The following is a 21,357-nucleotide window of genomic DNA, read 5'->3' on the forward strand; positions in this document are numbered from 1 at the left end:
GATGACTCAGTGGGTAAGAGCACCCGACTGCTCTTCCGAAGGTCTGGAGTTCAAATCCCAGCAACCACATGGTGGCTCGCAACCATCCGTAACAAGATCTGACACCCTCTTCTAGAGTGTCTGAAGACAGCTACAGTGTACTTACATATAATAAATAAATAAATCTTTAAAAAAAAATTAAAACAAACAAAAACCCTAGCACCACCACCACAGAACTCCGATGTAAGGCAGATGTGGTGACACGATGTAAGGCAGATGTGGTGACACATGCCTGCTGGTGACACATGCCTGCAATCTTAAGACAGAGGCAATGAGGATTGGCATGTGTTTGAGCCCAGCCTGGTCTCCTGAGGAAAAATTTGTTTAAAAAAAAAAAAAAACAAAAATCAAAGTAAACAGAAAGATTGGTTTTGATGTATAAAAATTAGTTTCACAAGGTTTCTGTTATTTTGTTTTTCCCTTTGGCTTTAGGCATTTTTCAACTTATATTTAGATCATATGAGCAAAATTATAGAATTTGGAGCTTTTGCAGTTTACTTATTTATGTTTTTAAATCTACATTTAAAAGGAGAGTTTCAAAGAGGAAGCAAACATTTAAATATATGTCTTATAAGTAGTTCTTTCTTTCTTTCCTTCCTTCCTTTCTGTCTTTCATTTTGTTGCTTTTTAAAATTTTATTTAATTAATTAATTTATTTTTGCTTGTAAGTAGTGCTAGGCCCAGGAGTCTTTTTTTCTAAGCACTGCTTTAAATACTTTCCTTCCCGGTGCAGAGACCAGAAAGTTCCCATCAATTTACTATATTAATTCCTGAGTCACTTTTCATATAACACCTCCTCCCTTCCTTTAAGCTTCAGCAAAAAATTTTAAGGTGGAAAGATAAAAGGTGGTTTCTATATGTCCTCAGAGTATCAGACTTCTAAAAACAGCTGAGAGCAGCTTCTTTTGTAACGGAGTCTAATGTAAAAGCACAATGAGTTTGCAAAGCTAGAACCCAGATGCAGATAGGCAACAAATTGATATAGTGCCATATTTAAGGTAAGACACCATGCCTGCATTCTGGCCATGTCCAGTGTCATGCCACAGGCCACTCTGTTTCATCACAATTTTGCCACTTCGGTGGATGCTCAAGAGCCAGCAACTTGCCAACCTCATTACTTTGGGTAGTTCAGTTCAGACAAACACACCCCACCCCCATGTGTTTCTACTTCAGTGTCAGAAGGAAATGCAGCAGCAGGGAGAACAAAAAGAGCTTTACCCACTGTCTCCTGCCTATTCTCAAGTTCTTCCGCTGCTTGAGCTGTTTGTCCTGGGCTTGGTTTTCCTGTGACCTCCCTGCCCCAGGTAGAAACTGAAGACCAGCTACTATAGACAAGTACCTCCCCACCTTAGGGCTGTTCTACCCCGATTGACTCCCCTTTCACCTTCTGCCTGTCTGGGAAATTATGAGCAAAGACAGAACGGTAGACAATTGACATCCAGAAGCCACAAGGTCTTGTAAAGATCAGGTCTACACACCACGGACGACACAACGATGGCTTTATCTCTGGAAGAATTTGTCTACTCCCTTGACCTAAGGACCCTCCCCAGGGTCCTAGAAATCCAGTCAGGCATCTACTTTGAAGGTAAGTGCTTTTGTAATTCTTTAATTTGATAGAATGTTCTTATACAGTCTCTTGGAAATTTGTGGGAGAGGTTTCAATAAGGAATACATGGAAGGCTGTGTGTATAGCTCAGTGATTCGATACTTAGTTCAAACATACACACTCAGCAAACACAAGTGCAAGTTGTCTGAAGGAAAGTTGAAACACACACACACACACACACACACACACACACACACACACACACACACAAAACTGCTGAATAGTAGAGACCCAGCAGCTGGCGAAGAAAGAAGAAACTAAGGCTTTAAGAAAGGTGGGGAAGTGGAACTTTGAGAACTGCCATTTTTGACTTGCTAGGCACAGAACAAAGGATGTCTCTGCCCTACTCTTTGAAATTAATTGCCATAGGATAAAAAAGCTTATTGTTGCTGAAGACTGTTTTTAGACTATTAAAAACAGCAACAAAACAAAAACCCAAACACTACCAAACCTGTTTTGTGTTTTGTTTCACCCAAAATGATTGTGCCTCTCAAGGGCACAGTCTTACAATGAATGCTGCCAAGTTCGGACTTCTAAGCTTGCCTTGTCCTTGTGTGCCCCTCTTTTGTAGTGAACCTCTAACAAACTCCTTAAATAGTGGGAACTTTTTTATTTAAAGATAAAGAAATTAATGCCTATTGACTATAGAATATCTTTTAAGATTTGTGTTGAAAAGGCAAATTTTAATGAGGATTGTTGAATACTAAACTGGTGAATTTTGGTGTAACTTACTGTAGTGTGTAAAATCCCCTAATATGTATGCTAACATTTTAAAGTAGTTTGGCCTGGATGGTGGTGGTACAGCTCTTTAATCCCAGCACTCAGGAGGCAGAGGCAGGTGGATTTCTGTGAGTTCAAGCCAGCCTGGTCAACAGAGCAAGTTCCAGGACAGCCAGTGCTATAGAGAGAAGCCCTGTCTCATGAAACAAAACAAAACAAAACAAAACAAAACAAAACAAAACAAACGTTTTTAGTTTGGTTACATACAAGGTTCTAAAAATAATTCCTAGTTGGATATCAATTTTTTTGCTTACAAAAAGGGGAGAATTAAAGCCAATCAAAAAAAAAAAAAAAAAAAAAAAAAAAAAAAAAAAAAAAAAAAAAAAAAAAAAAAAAAAAAAAAAACTGGGTCTATCAAATTACTAGGTAGAATGGTTGGCACGTGAGCTTTCCCACTCACAGGCTGCTCCAGACTTCTCATGGTTAGATTTCCAATTTTTCGACTTTTCTCTGTAGTGGAACTGCAAATATCATCCAGATTTTTTTTCCATTTGAAGTACAATAGTCAATAAGTCATATGGAATATTAAACACTTGGTAATATAACATGGACATCTTGTCAAATGGTTTCACTCACTGTGACCAGTTCATGGTCTGCATATAATTAGGGTAGAATAGATTGAGCTGTGATTACGGGGTGTTAGGTGTATCTTATATATTTGGGAGTTTGGATGTTTCCAGTTCCCAGTGGGCTTTTGAGATGTAACCCTATCGCAAATTAGGGAATATTTATTCAGTCTTACCAAAACAAAACAGATTGACACATGCTCCCTATATATTTATACACCAATAAGAGGTAATGGGTGGATGGTACCTGCTCTCAGATTATTATGAGGTTTTATGTAAGTTTTTGTGAATTGATTGGGATCAGGGCGTCTTTTATCCTGTCTTCCTCCTCCCATGTAAGAGCTTATGCTTTTAAGTCAGCTAGCAGTTGCTTCTTGTCTCATGGTTTACACCTTTAGGGCTTTATGGAAGCCATCTTTCTAAACATCTAGGAAGAGTTTTGATAACAGCTTCACAGTTTCAGATTTGATACTTGGAATTTAGTTTATTTTCAGGATGCATTGCTATGCCATGGTGTACAGGGACCTGACTTTATATTTCTGTGCATCTTCAGCTGATTTTTCCAATATCGTTTCGTTGCTTCCAAATCAGATAATATGTACGTGCAACATTTGTCTTTGAAATGCCTCTTCTGTTTTGTTAGTTGATTTATAAAATTATTTTTGGCCAGTGGTATACATTGTATAAATGGCAGCTATGAAATTAGTGTTAATGTATGTTCTATGTACATCTCATTCTAGTATTTTTATTCCATGTTTCACAGTTAACTTAGTTGTTTATAGGTTTTTTTTTAAAGTACATGTAGAAAAATAACAATTAATTCTTTAAGAAATCTAGTGAATAACTTTATTGGAAAGTATTGATTTTATATATTAACCTGAAGAAATGTTAATCTCATATTTTATAAAAGGAACCTATTCATATCATTGTCTTTATTCTTTATGACTTTGATACTATTCTACTATTTAATTAAAAATGAATTTCCACACAGTAAGTACATCCATGTAACCATCATTCAAGAAATAGAAAACCGTAAGTGTTCAAGAGTTCTCATCTTAAACACTTTTTAATCGTTATCTACTCCCTTCCCCAACTTAACCAATACTCCTTAACTTCTGTTACATCATAAGCTTTATATAAATGGAAAATTATAGTATGTACTCTTTTAGTTGGTATACATGTATTGTAAAGGTAATCTGTACTATTCTATACAATTTATTTATTTCTAGTGTATATTTTTTCTTTTTTTCTTCTTTCCAATCCTAGTCTTGGGGACTGAAACTAAGGCCTTTGTGCATACTAGGCAAGTGCCCTACCATTAAGTAATTGTCCCAACCCTCTTCTCACTTTTCATTTTGATACAGGGTCTCACTTAGCTCCATACGGTGGCTTTGGATTTGCTCTGTAACCCAGGCATGTCTTCAGTTTGCAATTCTCCTGCTTCAGCCAACAGAGAGTCCAGGTTTATAGATACAGCCCATCACTTCCAGTTGTGTATAACAATATAGCATCGGATGCATATACCAAACCTTACTTACCCATTCTACTGCTGATGGGCATCTGGATTAAAGTCACTGCTAGTCTTTTATCATGAAATTCTTGTACATATGTGTTTATATGAATATAAGTAAAATTGTGAGGTTGAGTGGTATGTATAGCGTGCTTGCTGTGTAGTGAAGGAGAAGTTCTCTTCATTCACTCTACATTTCCAGCATTAATCTCTTGAGAGCTCCTGCTAACCTGAAGACATTTCCTGTGATGTCGTCTTGATTTAAGTCTTTCTGGTAGGAACACTGCGGGGAGATCAGGTTTTAGTTCACATCTGCCTTTTGTCTACTGAGATGGAGGGCATTTTCATTTCTATTCTGTGATATTTGCAGATTCTCTTTAGGACATGGTTCCTAGGTATGGTTCATTTATATTAGGCTTTATAAATTTTTATTAATGACTTGGTGATATGCCAATCTGGTTTCTGTTCTGAGTATCTTCTCCCACTGTTTAGCTTACTTAGCATTTCACTTTCTCAGGAATAGCTTTTGATCAGGTGAAATTTTCAATTTTACTGTTAGGTGCTCACATTTCTATTATATTTTGTTAGGACATTTTCATTTACTGTGAATTGTGGAACAATCATACATTAGTCTCTAGAATCTAATTATTTATTCTTTCCTTCATGTGCATTCTCTGCATGGAATTGATTGTATTATATATGCTTTGAAAGGAGGGCTAAACTTTGTATTATTTTTTTTAGAGAGCTGATTAGTACAGTGACACTGAGAGATAGAGACAGACAGACAGACAGACAGACAGACAGACAGACACACACACACACACACACACAGAGAGAGAGAGAGAGAGAGAGAGAGAGAAAATTTCTATGTAGCCCTGGTTGTCCAGGTATTCACTATGTGCAAGCTGATTTTGAACTTATAGAAATCCCCTTGCCCTAGGTTCTCAAGTGGTAATATTAGGTCATATCACACCTGGATGGAAAACTCTTTTTTGCTAACGCTGTACTGTGTCCCCTAGTCATAAATACTGTGCATCAGACCAGGGGCTCTTCCAGTGGCTTGTCTGCTTCTCCAGTTCTGTTCTTCACACAGTTTCCCTGTCCGAATGTACATGGATCTGCAGCATTATAGAACAGTCAACATATATTCTATATAAGGATATGCTGCAGGACTGTGGTTCTCAAACTTGATTGCACATTTGAAACATCTGACATGTTTTTAAGATGATCATCATCTGGATATGTCGCTACAAGTCAAGATTTAATTATGTGAGATGGAAGGTATCAGCAGCAGGTCTTACCTATCTCCCTGATGACTCTAAAGTGCAGTCCAACTGAAAACAAATAATGTGGAATAACGTCTCCAATGTTTTTAATTTTTTGTTTGTTTGTTTGTTTTTCGAGACAGGGTTTCTCTGTATAGCCCTGGGTGTCCTGGCACTCATTTTGTAGACCAGGCTGGCCTCGAACTCAGAAATCTGCCTGCCTCTGCCTCCCGAGTGCTGGGATTAAAGGCGTGCGCCCAGCCCAATGTGTTTTTATACTTCAAGTTGGGCTCCTCAAATTTTCATATATATTTTAGAATTAATTGTCAACCTCCACACAAGTCCTCCCTGAATTCTGATCAGCAGTGACATTTTAGGGAAAATTAACATCGTTGTAAATTAAATCTTCCAATCTATGAGCCGGGTATGCCTCTCAAGTTGGATCTCTTTTCTTTCGCGGCAGTACTGTTGGTGCTTTTGTTGTTGATCTTTTCATTGTTTCCACATTTACTTTGAGTATTTTTTCACATCATTATATTAATAAATGATATTTAAGCAACTGTGGAGGCCCATGCCTATAATTCCAGCACCGGGGAAATTGAGGCTAAAGTTTGGAGGCCATCCCGGGATAAATAGTCTAAGACCAGACTAAGATATGGAGTGGTGATCTATCTTTTTTTTTTTTCTTTTTTTTTAAACTTATTTTACTAGATATTTTCTTCATTTACATTTCAAATGCTATCCCGAATGTCCCCTATACCCTCCCCCCACCTTGCTCCCCTGCCCACCCACTCCCACTTCTTGGCCCTGGCATTCCCCTGTATGGGGCATATAAAGTTTGCAAGACTAAGGGGCATCTCTTCCCAACAATGGCTGACTAGGCCATCTTCTGCTACATATGCAGCTAGAGACACAAGCTCTGGGGGTACTGATTAGTTCATATTGTTCTTCCACCTATAGGGTTGCAGACCCCTTCAGCTCCTTGGGTAATTTCTCTAGCTCCTCCATTGGGGTCTCTGTGTTCTATCGTATAGATGACTGTGGGCATCCACTTCTATATTTGCCAGGCATTGGCATAGCCTCACAGAGGTAGCTGTATCAGTGTCCTTTCAGCAAGATCTTGCTGGCATATGCAATAGTGTCTGTGTTTGGTGGCTGATTATGGGATGGACCCCCCCCGGGTGGGGCAGTCTCTGGATGGTTCATCCTTTCGTCTTAGCTCCAAACTTTGTCTCTGCCACTTCTTTCATGGGTATTTTATTCCCTATTCTAGGGAGGAATGAAGTATCCATGTGTTGGTCTTCCTTATTCTTGATTTTCTAGTGTTTTGGAGGTGGTGATCTATCTTTTTTTAAAAAAAAAAAAAGAGTCAAACAAAAAATAAACAAGAAATTCCTCCATGTTTGCTGAATTTTAAGATATTTAGGTTATTGTTGATATTTTATTTTATCTTATTTATTTGTTTTATTTTATTTATTTATTTATTTTTGGTTTTTCGAGACAGGGTTTCTCTGTGTAGCCCTGGCTGTCCTGGAACTCACTTTGTAGACCAAGCTGGCCTCGAACTCAGAAATCCGCCAGCCTCTGCCTCCCGAGTGCTGGGATTAAAGGCGTGCGCCACCACGCCTGACTCGTTGACATTTTAGACACATCGAATTTGGTCAGGTCTGATTTCTCCTTTCTGGGACTGTATTGTCTTCTTTCTGTTGGAACATTGGTTAGCATTTCTAGCTTGAAATCAAGCAGGGTTGGCAATAAAGTTTAAGGTGCCACATTTACAGCCCCAGAAAGCATCTGTAACACACCATTTCACCAGGAAAGGCATCTTTTTCCCAGCCGAGAGTTCCAAAATATAATAATTTAAATTATGTTCCCAATTCTTTAGTAAGAGCATCTGACCCAGGAAAATTATTTATTTTTATTAAAAGCAAAAGTAAAACAAAAACAATGGGCTAAAGAGATTGCTTAGTGATTCAGGTAGCAGAGTGTTCTTTAGAGAACCGAACCTTGGCACCATGTCAGGTGGTTCATCACTGAAGCAAGTCCAGCTCCAGAGTGTCTGATCCCACCTCTGTGGGCAGCTGCCTTCACATGTACATACCTACCCATAGGCAAACATACATTTGTATAATTAAAGCTAATGAAATAAATCTTTGAAAAGAATCAAAATATAAATCAATTTCTAGTTCAGGAAATGTGGTCGTGTATCCTAGGCTGGTTTCTCGAAAACCCTCACAAGCACATGTGTACTATTGTTGCTATAGTAACCAGATAACATTGCTCTTTTATGCCACAAAATACTGTCAGCACATTGAAAAACTCTTGTATGAATTCTCGTAGCGTGTAGTTTTTTATATCATTGGCTCACCTAAGTAGGGACTGGTGTCCTCTGAAGTCATCAAGAGTTGCTCTTTCTCTTAGCCATTTTTGGGCTTCTTCTTACCTCAGTTGTACAGAAAGCAGAGATACAATGAGAGTAGGAACCCATGTCTTAACTTAGTCACAAAGAAAATGATCTAAAATTCCTTCATTGACTTCTAAGTGCTAGAATTTATTTTTCACTTAAGAAATTCCTATCTTTTCCTTGTTTGGGAGCTACTTACATGTAAATAAGTTGGTTTTGAAGTTAATGGTATTTATCATTAAGTTAATAACATGGTTTCCTTTCTCAAATCTGTTTATTTGACTTACCTTTAACTATAACACACACACACACACACACACACACACACACACACACGCACGCGCACATGCACACGCACGCACACACACACACACACACACACACACACACTTTATTCCAACTGGCTTTAAATATTCATCAGGGAACCACTTGAAGAACTTGGGTGAGAGTTCATTGTATACGTAAGGCCATGTGTCGGGGAAGTTGGCATGTCCCATTGCTTCCACAGGACAAGCATTAGAGTGAATAACCTTTCCTGAGGGTTTCAGGATTATGTAGGACACAGTTGCTCATTGAAAGTAGCACACTGAGGATGGACTCAAGAAACATCTCTTATTAAGAGCTGATATCAGTCAACAGCTTCCCCATGGCTATCGCTAACAGCTTCCTCACGGCTATCACTAACAGCTTCCTCACGGCTATCGCCAACAGCTTCCCCATGGCTATCGCTAACAGCTTCGGTAACCTGGGTCTTGGAGATCCTCCTTAGTGGCCAAGGGGCTCCAGGAACAAAGCTAGTAGATAAGGGCTCACAAAATGGCTTCCATGGACTCAGTTAACCGGGATCAACCTCAGCAACCCTCTGTCCACTGTGCTAACAAGGCTGGCTGTACACACTTTATAGTAAGGATTTTCATATTTAACCATCATTAAAGTAGCCAGTAGACTTATCTATTTTAGACCAAGATAACTTATCTTTCACTAATTTCTAAGGTAATGAGTCTTCTAAAAGAGGAGTTTTAATTTCTTGCAAATTTGGTATACCTTACCTGTAAAACTACAATATGAAATTATTTGGAAGGGAAACAGTTTGATTTCATTAATATTCTCTAATTTTGTTTTGTTTTTGTTTCTTTCATTGATTTCTGACCCAGTTTTTATGACTTTCTGTTCTCGAGTCTGCTCTCTTGGAATCTCTCTGTCGCTCTGTACTGAACTATAGGCATTTAAAATCATTACTTCCATCTTGATAAACATATTTTATACTAAAATGTTTATCTGTGTGCTTTTACCATGTGTCTTTTTCAGACATGACCTTGCCCTGTAAGATACATCATCTCTTTTTTTCAGTTCCTTTTCGTTGATTGAGAAAGAGCCAGATTGACCTCACACTGGATCCTCCTTGCCTCAGTCTCTAGGCTGCTCTGCCAGGATTGCAAGCTGGGATAAACACTTTAACTTTCATTAGTTCATAATTCTAATGATAATTTATTTACTTTTAAATACAGTGTCTGTTTATTCATTATTCCCGTAGGACTTAATTTAGCTGTTCTTTTGCTTTTAATGGGTTTTATTCCATTTCATTGGAGAACAAAGTATTATGGCTTTTTCTTTTAATTGTCTGCTCTTCACTATACATCACAGTATGAAGCATATCCTACTTTAAGGCTACAGAGAAGCTGGAATTGAAAACAACAGACATGAGGTGATGTGAGGTTCTGTGGTACCAGACTGAATTCTTTTACCTAAAAACAACCATGGTAGCAAGAGCCATGCTAGAACATTCTAGCATACAACTTGTGACTCATTTTTGGAAGGTACTCTTGCCTTACTAATGTGAAACAAAGCTGTAGGCCATGAACTCAGGCCTCTGAGTCCTGGGTACGTTAAACATGAGCATCGATCCTGTCCCTCGGCGTGGCGTGGAGCATTTGCCTTGTCCTCAGTTGTGAAAATGAGGATTGACCTCACTCTAAGGGATGAGATGGAGATGAGGTGAACATATTCAGCCAGATGAGTAGCCCACAGAAATCCTCTTGTGAATCACAACTGTGATTACCACTACATAAATAGTGGTATGTCGTATGAAAACCTTATCAACCATTTCTAAACAAACAAAACAAAACAAAACAAAACCCAGCTAATTTGAATCTTAATGCTTCATACACAATACAAGTGGAACACGGGTGGTGGGGGAAGTAACAAGATATTAATAAAAGTCCCTAAAAATCCTTACAAAATATTAAACTAGGAACTTAAAAGGTACCTTTGTAGGGTGTAGTAAAGAAGGCTCAGGGGTAAAGAGCACTGGCTGCGCTGGTCTTAGGCAGGACCAAGGTGGGGTTCCCAATCACCTGGCAGCTCCACCCTCTGTAAATTTAGTTAAGGGAGGTCCAACTTCCCCAGGCACAAGGTACATGCGTGGTACATACACAGAAATGTATGCAGAACATTCATACAAATAAAAGCAAAATAAATATATCTTAAACATTTAAACTAAAACAAAAAATCTGTAGAACAACAGCAATAACAAAGACCCAGATTATGATAAAAGGCAAACAAAAGGCTATATCCAGGGTAAATGCAGTAGACAGAATGTATACATCCTGGCATTCTAAGTCTTGTCAAAGTAAATATAAAATACAAAAATTAACAAAAAGTGTAGAACAATTCATATACCAGCTAAGTGATTTTTACATTTGTTTATTTATTTATTATTTGTTGTGTATTATGAATATGCACTACTAACAAAGTGGTTATTTAGCAATAAGTGCTTGCTTACCTTTTTAAAGGTGAAAGGTATAAAAATGATTCATAAAACTTCATGTAGGAAGCCAGTTTGTGGTATACTCCTGTAATTCCACACTCAGGAGGCAAGAACAGGAAACAGGAAGATGTTAAGTTGCAGGCTAGCCTGGGCTGCACAGCGATACCTTGTATCAAAAAACAAAAGCAAAATGAAAATTAGTTACAGGTAAGTATGCAGGAGCAGAACCAAGGGGAGCCAGGTGATAGGTAAACTCCACTGGGATTCCATGGAGCAATTAGGTAATTTGATTAGCATGTAAAATATGCACAAATACCAGGTCCTCAGAAATTAACTTCAAAATAAAATTACAAAGGATAAAAAGTGGACATCTGCATGAGACAGTTCACTGAAACAAGTTTTACAGACAAATACTAAGCTTATGTCATCATGGAGTACTTTGTATAATTTTAAAAATCCGTTATCAGGAATTATTGCCCAAGAGGCCAAAATTACATTTAGGAACAAAATGCAAAGCTCCTTCCTTTTGGAAAAATTATACATTTAAATTCATGCTAATAGAGTCAATACATCAGAAGGAGAGTTACACTAGGGTGATCAGGATTCACCCCTTAATTTTCTTCCCACACACAAGCAAATCTTTACATCCCTACTTCCAAAATGTAGACTGTAACCATTTATTTCCCTTAAACCTAAATCAAGGCCCTAAGGTTTCTCCCCTGGGTCCTGACAGCTTTGGTGAAACAAAATTTGAACAGGGGTCTGAATAGACGGAGGAAATGCACCCTGCAAATATCTGGGGAATTCACACTCTTGTTGAGGACAGAGCAAGTACAAACCTGCGAAGAGCTTGCTTGTGTGGTTAAGAAGCAGGGGCAGGGATGAGAGGTGTGAGATTCAGACAAAGCAATTGTGCTGAGAGATTTAGAAGACAATGCTGGTCAAAGCATGGAAGACAATAGTGATTGTTAACATTGCACCAGGTGGTGGGGCTGATGTAAACAGGGCTTCCTGTAAAATGAAGTGGTCAGGAAAGACCTTTGGAGGAGCTCAGGTGATGTGGAAATTGAGAGATATGTAAAGAGCAGATAGGGGAAAAATCATTTGGACTTTAAAAGACTTGTAACCCATTTGAGTAGGAGAAAAATAGAATCCTTGTACTTGGAACGTATAGAAAGTAAGGCACAGAATTCGACACCAAAGATTGCGTTGTAGGCAATGGGTGAGAGATCCAAGAGCCTTTTGCAAAGATTACTGTCTGCTCTAGAGAACAGGTGAGAGTGGAGCAGATGGAAAGGAGAGGGAGACAGATTAGGGGAGCACACACCATCCCAGAGGGCAGTGGGGCACCAACCAGGCAGCATACACGGGCTGGTCCGAAGCCCAGGCACATAGATAGCAGAGGAATGCCTGGTCTGGCCTCATTCGAGATGTGCTTGGTCTTCGAGAGAGACTTGAGGACCCATGGAAGGGGAAGGCCTGGCCAGGGGTGACATGTATGTGTGTGTGGGGGAACACCCTCTGGGAGGCAAGGAGAGGAAGGATGGGATGAGAAATGGTGGGAGGGGGAACCGAAAGGGGGGGGAGGGATGGAATGTTTTTTTTAAAAAAAAGGCGAGGGCAGTCTAAGGCATGTTTTTAACTGTAGGGCTCTAGGGAGTACGAAGCAAAGAAAGGACTGAAGGATGCATACAGGGCTTTGATGGAAAGTATTGAACGAAAAAGTGAGTACTGGACAGAATAGTGGCCCGGGGATGTGAGGGAGAAGAGACAAATACATTCGTGTTTAATCTAAATAAAGGCTAATTTATCTAAGTACAAATCTCAGAACCATCACTGAAAAGCCAATTCTGTCCATAGAGACAGCTTCTTTACGGCTGGAGTGAGCTATCTATGATCCAACTCATCAGGATTTATTTGACCAAAAATCTTATCTTTGAAAAAATGATATATACTTCAAACACACATTATTCTACTGATATTTATATTCATTCTAGAGCATATGGTAAAAAATTATAAATGGGTAAAGATAAAGTAATCATGATTTAAATAACTCAAACTTTTAATTCAAATTATTCATCTATTTTTATTTTACAAAACTATGATTTTGTTATATCATTAATTATTGATATTCTTGTGAAAAGATAGAAACTGAAAATAATTGAAAATAATTGAAAATAAATATTTTTATTACTTAATATGCTCACTTAAATGCTCTGCAGTGTGATTCTGATGATTGTATTTTAAATAATTTCAGTATTAATTGTTCAGGGCAGCTAGGAAAGATATCTCAGAAGAGCCCAATATGCACATATGTAACAGATGCACAAAGCAGGTTTATAATTAATGCTTGTGGACAAATGTATAATTAATGTCACATGTGCAAAAATATTCATAATTCTAGTCTTAGTCATGTCAATAAAGGAATAACTGCACCCAACTGAGAAGTTTGGGTTAGGAGTGGTCCCTTCTTCATATGATCCACAATCTCCAGTTCTCAAACTTCTATGTAGACATCTTGCAGAGCTATTGCCTTCTATGTAACAAGTGGTTAGAGGATAACCAGTTCTAAAGTTATCTTTACCGTATGCACATGAACTATTTGGGGTTCAAACCCTGGATAATTTTAACATGGGAAGGAGGGTAAGTTGATCTCTGCAATCAAGTCATCTTCAGTTATGTGAAAGATAGTTTATCATCAAGAAACAGATAAGAAAAAAAAAGTAAAGGTCTCAGTTTATTTAATTTTTGAATTTGCGGGAGACATGTCTTTTCTTGCCCTCTTGGTATACTATGACTTAGTTACGTTATATGAGCTGTAGGGAGTGTCATTTAGGAATATATGCTTTAATAACCAGTGCAGAATTTGCCATCGTCTATCCTTGTAGATTGTCAAAATGGAACCCCCAGCAGCCTGAGTTGCTAAGTAACTAAAACAAACAGAGACCCAGTCCTCACCTGCCTCTACTGGGTGTGGAGCACAAGTTGTATGTCTTACTGATGAAATTTCTGCTATCTCGATGTACTTTAGAAAATGTAACCTTCAACATAGCCTACACTTTCTCACTGTAACAATGACACAATTTTATATTTATTATTATTAGAAGGGAAGTCCTTATCAATTATAAGTAATTAGACATTAACGTATCTGAATCACGTATTCTCAACGACCTTACTGGAGTAATACTGTTGCCCTCCGTTCATGGAGAAGTGAGATCTCAGTGTAGAACTTAGGAAACATTTTTCTGTGGCTTCTTGACTCTTTCTTTCTTTCTTTCTTTCTTTCTTTCTTTCTTTCTTTCTTTCTTTCTTTCTTTCTTGCTAACATTACCACTATTTAATATATGCCATCACGCTGGTTTTCTTGTAGTTATTAAAGTTTTGACAAGTACTCTGTGCATTTCAGTCCTTCTGATTTTTAAGACTTGGTTTTCATTTTATAAAATCATCTGCATGCGATTGACATTTTGGTAACTGTGGAGGCATAAAACTATTCACAGCACTACAAGAAAAATTACTGTTTCTGTTTTTTGTATATTATTTTTATGTATTATCTAATTTTCCCAGAAGTGTAGGTGAACTTTTAAAATGACAAACTTTGATGATGACCCCTCACCCCTGCGCTCTATCTATCTAGAATCTTATCTCCTTGCACTATGTTGGGTTATTGCCTTAGTTTAAATCATCAGAATTTTGTTCTAGGATTATCTAAATTTCTACCCTATTTGCCTTCCTGATTGCATCCTTGGAAGCCTAAAGTCTGCCTTCCATCCTGTCTCCCAAGTCATGTGTCTGATATGTGCATTAGAACATGTCACTTCTCTGTATTTTCCCATGGAGTTCCATTTTTTTCTCTCTCAAAATAGAAACTGCTGTCAGTAACCAAGCCCCACATTGTTTCTCTGCCCCATTAGTTAAGTTTCTGGTCTACTGGTCTTTCCCCACAGCTGTGCCTGTGTCTTTCCCACTGATACACAAATGTGTAGGCTAGTCTCTTTAAAGCTTTCCTAGAATTCTCTTCACGTTTCTGTGAAGCTTCTGTAACACACACCACTTTGGCTAAACCGCTTGTTGGTAAGGGTTACTAAACACACAATTTCCCACATCCTTTGTCTTCTGAATTCTCTTCTTGAGTTTTTACCAAAACATCTATTTCCTACATGCATCCAGGCTTTTAATTTGGGGTCGGGGGTGGGGTGGGGAGGGGCACTTTCCATTAGATCTTTCTTGCAGCTTTATTCGGGTATAATTTGCATCCTATAGGACCCATGTTGGGGTATACAAGTCAGTGGTTTCTTGCAAGGACTGCACAAAGCTAAGTGACCACACCAACCAGCTAACTTGAATGGTTTTCCCCAGGAATCCCCACGAGTATTTCCAGTCTGAGACAAGTAAGGGAGGCTTTGTCTGAATATTTGCCTTCCATAGACAGGTCATGTATAAACCATGCATGAGCTCCTCTATTGTACACTGCATCTTTCACTTCACTATCATGCTTTTGTGGTTCATCCACATTTTTAAAAAGTATCAGTATTTTGTTTCCTTTTTTTCCTGACAGTATTTTATTGTACGGAATGAAATGTGTTTCCCTTATTTAAGAACCTCAGATTGTTTTACATTTGGAGATATTTTGGGTAATGTTCCACTAGTTATGCATGAAGAACCATTTTTACTTTATCTGCCCCAAAGCTTTATGCCATTTATTATATCTCCTTGTAGTTATAATCTGAATTTCTTAATGAGGATAATGATGGTCCCTTCATGGTGTGCTGATTAACCATGTATTTTTCCTTCTTCAGTAAAATTTCCCTTCATATAATTTGTCAATCTTCTTACTGAATTTTTTTTCTTATTGAATTATATGATTTTTTTACATACACTAATTTGCAAAAGCTTTCAAATATGAAAACATGTAGATATCACCTCTTTATGATCTACCTATTCATTTCTGTCTTCCCTTGAAGAAAAAGCTTTTAACTTTTGGTAAAGTTCACCTTATAAAACCCTTTTTCTCTTTTATGGCTCATGCCGGAGATACTAAAAAGAATGAGCAAAACTTAGTTAAAAATGTAAGAATTTTTCTTCAGACAATTTAGATAGCATAAGATATTTATTTTCAGTCTTGATAAAGGAGAAAAATATTGAGGAAACAACACACACATTTGCAGAAGTCAAAACATAATTTGGTCTAGCTAAATCCATTAATATAAAGTGCAAAGTTTTTCTTACAGCAATTGTTAAATGTTAAAAAATGTTTTTTTACTCTTGGGATTAAAAATAAATTTACATAGCATGTTTTGAAATATTATACCTATTATAATATTTGTTGTTTGTGCAAATATATGTTGAAATCACAGAAATTATTTCTTAAGATTGTGTCTCTTCATTCATTCCTTTATTTCTTCTCCTATAAAACACATGAAATGCTTTTGGTCCTAAAGCATCCATAAGCTGAAAAAAAAAGGAAACAGGTGCTTTTTAAAACAAGTTTTTTTTAGTGCAGTGTAAAAGTGTGCTTTAGGAGAAAATAATTCTCAGAGTCCTCGTGAGACCCTGAGAGTCAGAGTGTACTCGACTCTCATGTGATTCTGAGTTTGCAGCCTGAAGAGAAGATGACTAGGCAAGACTCAGACTTTTAGAAGGAGTAACTGCTGTTTATTCGAAAGATATCCAAGTTTAACATTCCAAATGTGGTCTAGATAGTAAGGGCACTTGATCATATTTCATGGCTTTTAATTATACAAAAGACGTTGAGTATCTGTGTGGGCTCACTAAGGTCTTAACGGTGGGGCACTGATCTGGTGACTTAATATATCCCTATAAGAAAGAGATACCAGCCACCCCTGTGCTTTCTTTCTCTTCTTGTCTCTGTCTGTTTACATATATGCATTAGGGAACAAGCACATAAAGGTGGTGTGAGAAGGCAGCAGTAAGTAAGCTGGGAAGAGTGTCCTCACCAGAGTCTGAATTAGTCATTAATGTATTGTGAACAGCCACGAGGAAGCAAGCACCTGTGACTTCAGTGCTTGTCATAGCTGTTTCCCTGTAGGAAAGCTAGCTTTTCTGATTACAAACTTTTTTTGAAAACTACAAGAAAATGAAAAGTCAAGCATGCCTGGAATGTTTAAGACAAACATCCACTCTGGTGGAGTTGTACCCAGTGGATTTGAAAGAGATGAACATCTGAGAGCGAAGAGCAGCGTCGAAACTGGAGTTTGTGGTTATTTTGAATCTGCTGGGTTTGAATCTTGAGGTCCTGGTAGGATGTCAGCCAGCAAAGAAAATGTTAAAAGTGGGTTTGTTTGTTTGTTTTGTTTTGTTTTGTTTTGTTTTAACTAGCTGCACAGGTAGTGGATGGAGGATACAGCCCAATGAGTTTGAAGCCTTTCTAAAACAGAAGATACAAAAAACCCCCTAGGGAGCCAGAAATGTATTCAGAAGCACAGGAAAGGTCAGAGGTAACAGGCCTGGTCTGTTACACTCGGTATCATGTGAGTCGCAAAGAAGGTCAACATGGGAGATGCCGGTAGAAGAGGGGATCACAAAACAAAAAGCCAAAGGAAACCCAAACCAAACGAGACAAATAAAAGCAAGCATCACCTGTGACAAGCAGAGTCCAGGACATCATGAATGTGTAAGACTGTGCCCAGTGTGTGACAAGCAGCAGATAGTTCAGCACATCACGAATGGGAAGAAGTAGTGTAAGACTGTGCACAGTGTGAGGGACACACACTTGGTTTTAGCAAGCGGCTTATTACAAAGATATTATTTATTTAACAGTTGTTGATTTCCAAGTCCTTCATTTTTTGCGTCTATGACTATAGATTGCTTGACTCTCAAGCACATTATGCACCCCAGAATTTTAGTAGAACACATATACATGGGAAAAAACTCTGTCTTAGACTTTAAGTAAAAGCCCTTAATATATCTTTACAGATATAAGCTCATATAGAAAAATATGAAAAAATATAAATATATATAGAAATATATAGTGAAGTGTATTATACATATATAGTGAAGTATATTAAATAATACTTTTTATATGAATATAATGAAGTATGTTAGTGAGTATTTTACATATGATTTTCTACATACAACTTTAACACCAATTGTATACAGATACTCATATATAGACATTTATTTAATTTAGTTCATTCTTATATTTTTAGTTATTTAATCCCTGAAAATCATTTGTGAGACAATAATTATTATTAATATGATTGCCATCGTTCAAAGTCAATTATCTCCTAATATATATCTAGGGATTAAACTTAGAGTAAAGTTGATCATTGTTCTACCCCCTAAAGAGTTTCAGTGAGGAATCCTAGCATGATTGGCATCACATGGAGGTCAGCAGTGTCTTCAGGACATTTCATAATACACTAACAACAGTTTGCCATTCAGGATTGATGGACGGGTAATGCATATGACAGATAAGAAGAGGCTTTTTAATATGTTATTACTCATTTTGCTGAAATATGAGGACTTTGAGGTGGGAGAATTCACTCTAGAACTGGTTGAATAAGTAGATTGAATAATGATGTTTAGTAAATTATTTTATATATAGGTAGACATTTTATGGATTTAATACATGTATTAGAGTTAAGGTGGTAAAATTCTGACTATTTTAGCACTCACATACATTTTATTTTATGTATAATTGAGCTTAATATTTTTCTACCTAAATTTAATCAACCAGGGCTATGGTAGTGAAATTAGAGAAAAATTAAAAATTATAGAATGATATTCCAGCACATCTACTTACATTTCGCAGATTATATAGACTTATGCCCAAAGTTTTTTTCTCTTTACTATGCATTTTCCAACATTGATATTGGTTTATAGCAAATGAAAAGGAAGGAAACTATTCAGCATTTAATGGCACATGGTCTTGTCAATCAAAAAATCAAGCTCAAGAAAAACAGAAAACTCAGATTTTTCTATATGATCTTATACTTGTAAAGACTTATTAAGGGATCTTACTTAAATCTTAAGATAGGCCGGGCGTGGTGGTGCATGCCTTTAATCCCAGCACTCAGGAGGCAGAGGCAGGCGGATTTCTGAGTTCNTGAGTTCCAGGACAGCCAGGGCTACACAGAGAAACCCTGTCTCGAAAAACAAAAAAAAACCAACAACAACAAAAAAATCTTAAGATAGAGTTTTTACCCATGTGTATGTGTACTGCTAAAATTCCGGGATGCGTAATTGTGGTCAAGAGTCAGGCAATCTCTAGTCACGAGACACAAAAAAGAAAGGACTTAGAAATCAATAATTATTAAATAAATATTATTTTTTTTCTGTGGGACTGGTATATAGTTAAGAACACATGACTGTGAGATAGAATTTGCCCACTTTAAATGTTTAATTTAGTTTTAAAACGTACTGGTATTTTATGTATGACAATGTACAAAGTTCTACTTTGTAATAAATTTTTGAAAAACGTTTTGTTTTATCTGAGTGATGTTTGATTTTTTTCCTTTACAAACTTTGGAACAATTTTTGTTTTCCACTTGTTAATACTAGAGACTTTATACTTTCATGCAATATGAAGCTATACTTTAATATGATTAGAAATACATTTAAAATAAGAGCAAAAGTACATGAAGCTTAAAAGTCTAGTGCCTGTGTGTGTGTGTGTGTGTGTGTGCATGCGTGAGTGCTTGAGTAGAATACATTTCTTCCCTGTTATCTTAAACAGGTCTTATAATTTAGGAAAAAGCTCTAAAGCAGGTGCATTACAAACAAGCAAAAAAGCTTGGGGAGAAGTAATTTCAGGTTTTTTTTTTTTTTTTTTTTTTTATTCCAGAAGCTATAAAAGAAAATTACTGCCAGTACTTTTAATGTTGTTTACTTAAGTGGAGATGTGCCAAATGTAGATGTTATTTACATCTATAGTGGGGGTAGTCACACTTGAAAATTTCTCACTTATATGTTGTTAAATATCAACCTTGACTGTGAAATAAAATGCAGCCAAATGGAGTGCTGACAACTGATTTCTCAAGCAGCCACATGTATGCACTTAAGTTATGTGCATCCTTCATCTTATGGGTATAAGGGAAGAGCAAGGAAGAAGATAAATACAATTTCATTTTTATTAGCTGCTGCATTTGCAAAAGCCATAAAATGCATGACTTCGTTAGCTCTAAGAACTGAGCAATTTTTTCTTGCAGGTACAAGTTCTTGGTCAATTATATGCCATTGAATAAAATTACGCAAGGCCATACGAAGAGTCTTGTCTCAAAAGCAGTAGCCATGCTTCTTCATTTGCTGACACTGGCTGAATCTGTCTGGTCTGCTAAGTGGTGAGCAAGCCACTGTGTGAGTGAGAAAGCACTCACATGCCCGGAGGTCAAACTTTCAATCTAATTCGGTTTAGTTCCAATACATATTTAAGTTTAAAAGCTGGGATTTTATTCAAAACTATGTAATAAGGTATAGTACAGCTTTTCCAAGATAATTATCTCTATTTGACAATACCCTCTTTTTTTTTTTGGTAATTTTTAAAGAAAAATAATCAATTAGAAATTTTCTTAGTTCATTTATCTCCTAACCCATGTAATTAGAACTTCTCATTCTTAGAAAGGATATTAGGAAAAATATTTTTTTTTTCAGGCTCAAAGTGTTGGTTATAGTGACACAGCAGCGTTTGAGTCATTTAGGAGGGAGCATCTGCCCAGGAATGATGTATGGGTTTTAATCACAGACCCCAGTGCCTAATAACAACAACAACAACAACAACAACAACAACAACAACAACAACAACAACAACAAAACACTGTTGGCATCAGGAAATGTTTAAGGCGTATTCAAATAGCTTTTTTCCAAAAACTTTTGAAATGAGGTTGTATTCATTTTGAAGTCATTACAAGACCATTTTGATTTTCAAAATGAATAACATGAGTGTCTAAACCTTTAATTTTCTTAAGAACACTTAAAGAACAATTTGTCTACTATGTTTTCTTTTCTTTATTGTGAATGAACCTTCCTTTAGAATGATAATGATCCTAAATCACTCAAACTAACTTTCTGATTTTAAGAGACAACATTAGACTTATCCAGGTCAAGTAAGTTGTTATCACTAGTGCCGACTGTGTGTGTGTGTGTGTGTGTGTGTGTGTGTGTGTGCGCGTGCGCACGCCTGCATGTTGTGAGTCTGTTCTCTCCTATCTTAGTCTGGATTCTAGGGATAAAAGACAGGTTTACTGGAACTATATGGCAAATGCCTTTACCAAATGAGCTACCACATTAGTTACTACATTTATTTTCTATTAACAAAGAGAATGATAAAACCCTTATTATATACACAATTGCTTTTATAATGAGAGGTGTCTCACACTGGCCATGTGCTGTTAAAAAGAAGAAGAAGAAGAAGAAGAAGAAGAAGAAGAAGAAGAAGAAGAAGAAGAAGAAGAAGGAGGAG

The 21,357-nt window shown here is 37.1% G+C and overlaps 1 protein-coding gene across 3 annotated transcripts in view; it reads left to right on the forward strand.

Moving 5' to 3' along the window:
* The first annotated feature begins 1,234 nt into the window (after positions 1 to 1,234).
* Themis (thymocyte selection associated) overlaps positions 1,235 to 21,357 on the forward strand; it is a 185,876-nt gene continuing 165,753 nt past the window's right edge. Inside the window, exon 1 of one of the 3 annotated variants that reach the window (XM_021221719.1) lies at positions 1,235 to 1,624. In XM_021221719.1, coding sequence (XP_021077378.1) covers positions 1,534 to 1,624 — 91 coding nt within the window. In that variant the 5' untranslated portion in view covers positions 1,235 to 1,533. The remainder of the gene's footprint in view (positions 1,625 to 21,357) is intronic. The other 2 variants (XM_021221720.1, XM_021221718.1) reach the window with 2 other exon arrangements.

Source organism: Mus pahari, chromosome 21 (genome assembly GCF_900095145.1).
Source record: "Mus pahari chromosome 21, PAHARI_EIJ_v1.1, whole genome shotgun sequence".
Taxonomy (NCBI): domain Eukaryota; kingdom Metazoa; phylum Chordata; class Mammalia; order Rodentia; family Muridae; genus Mus; species Mus pahari.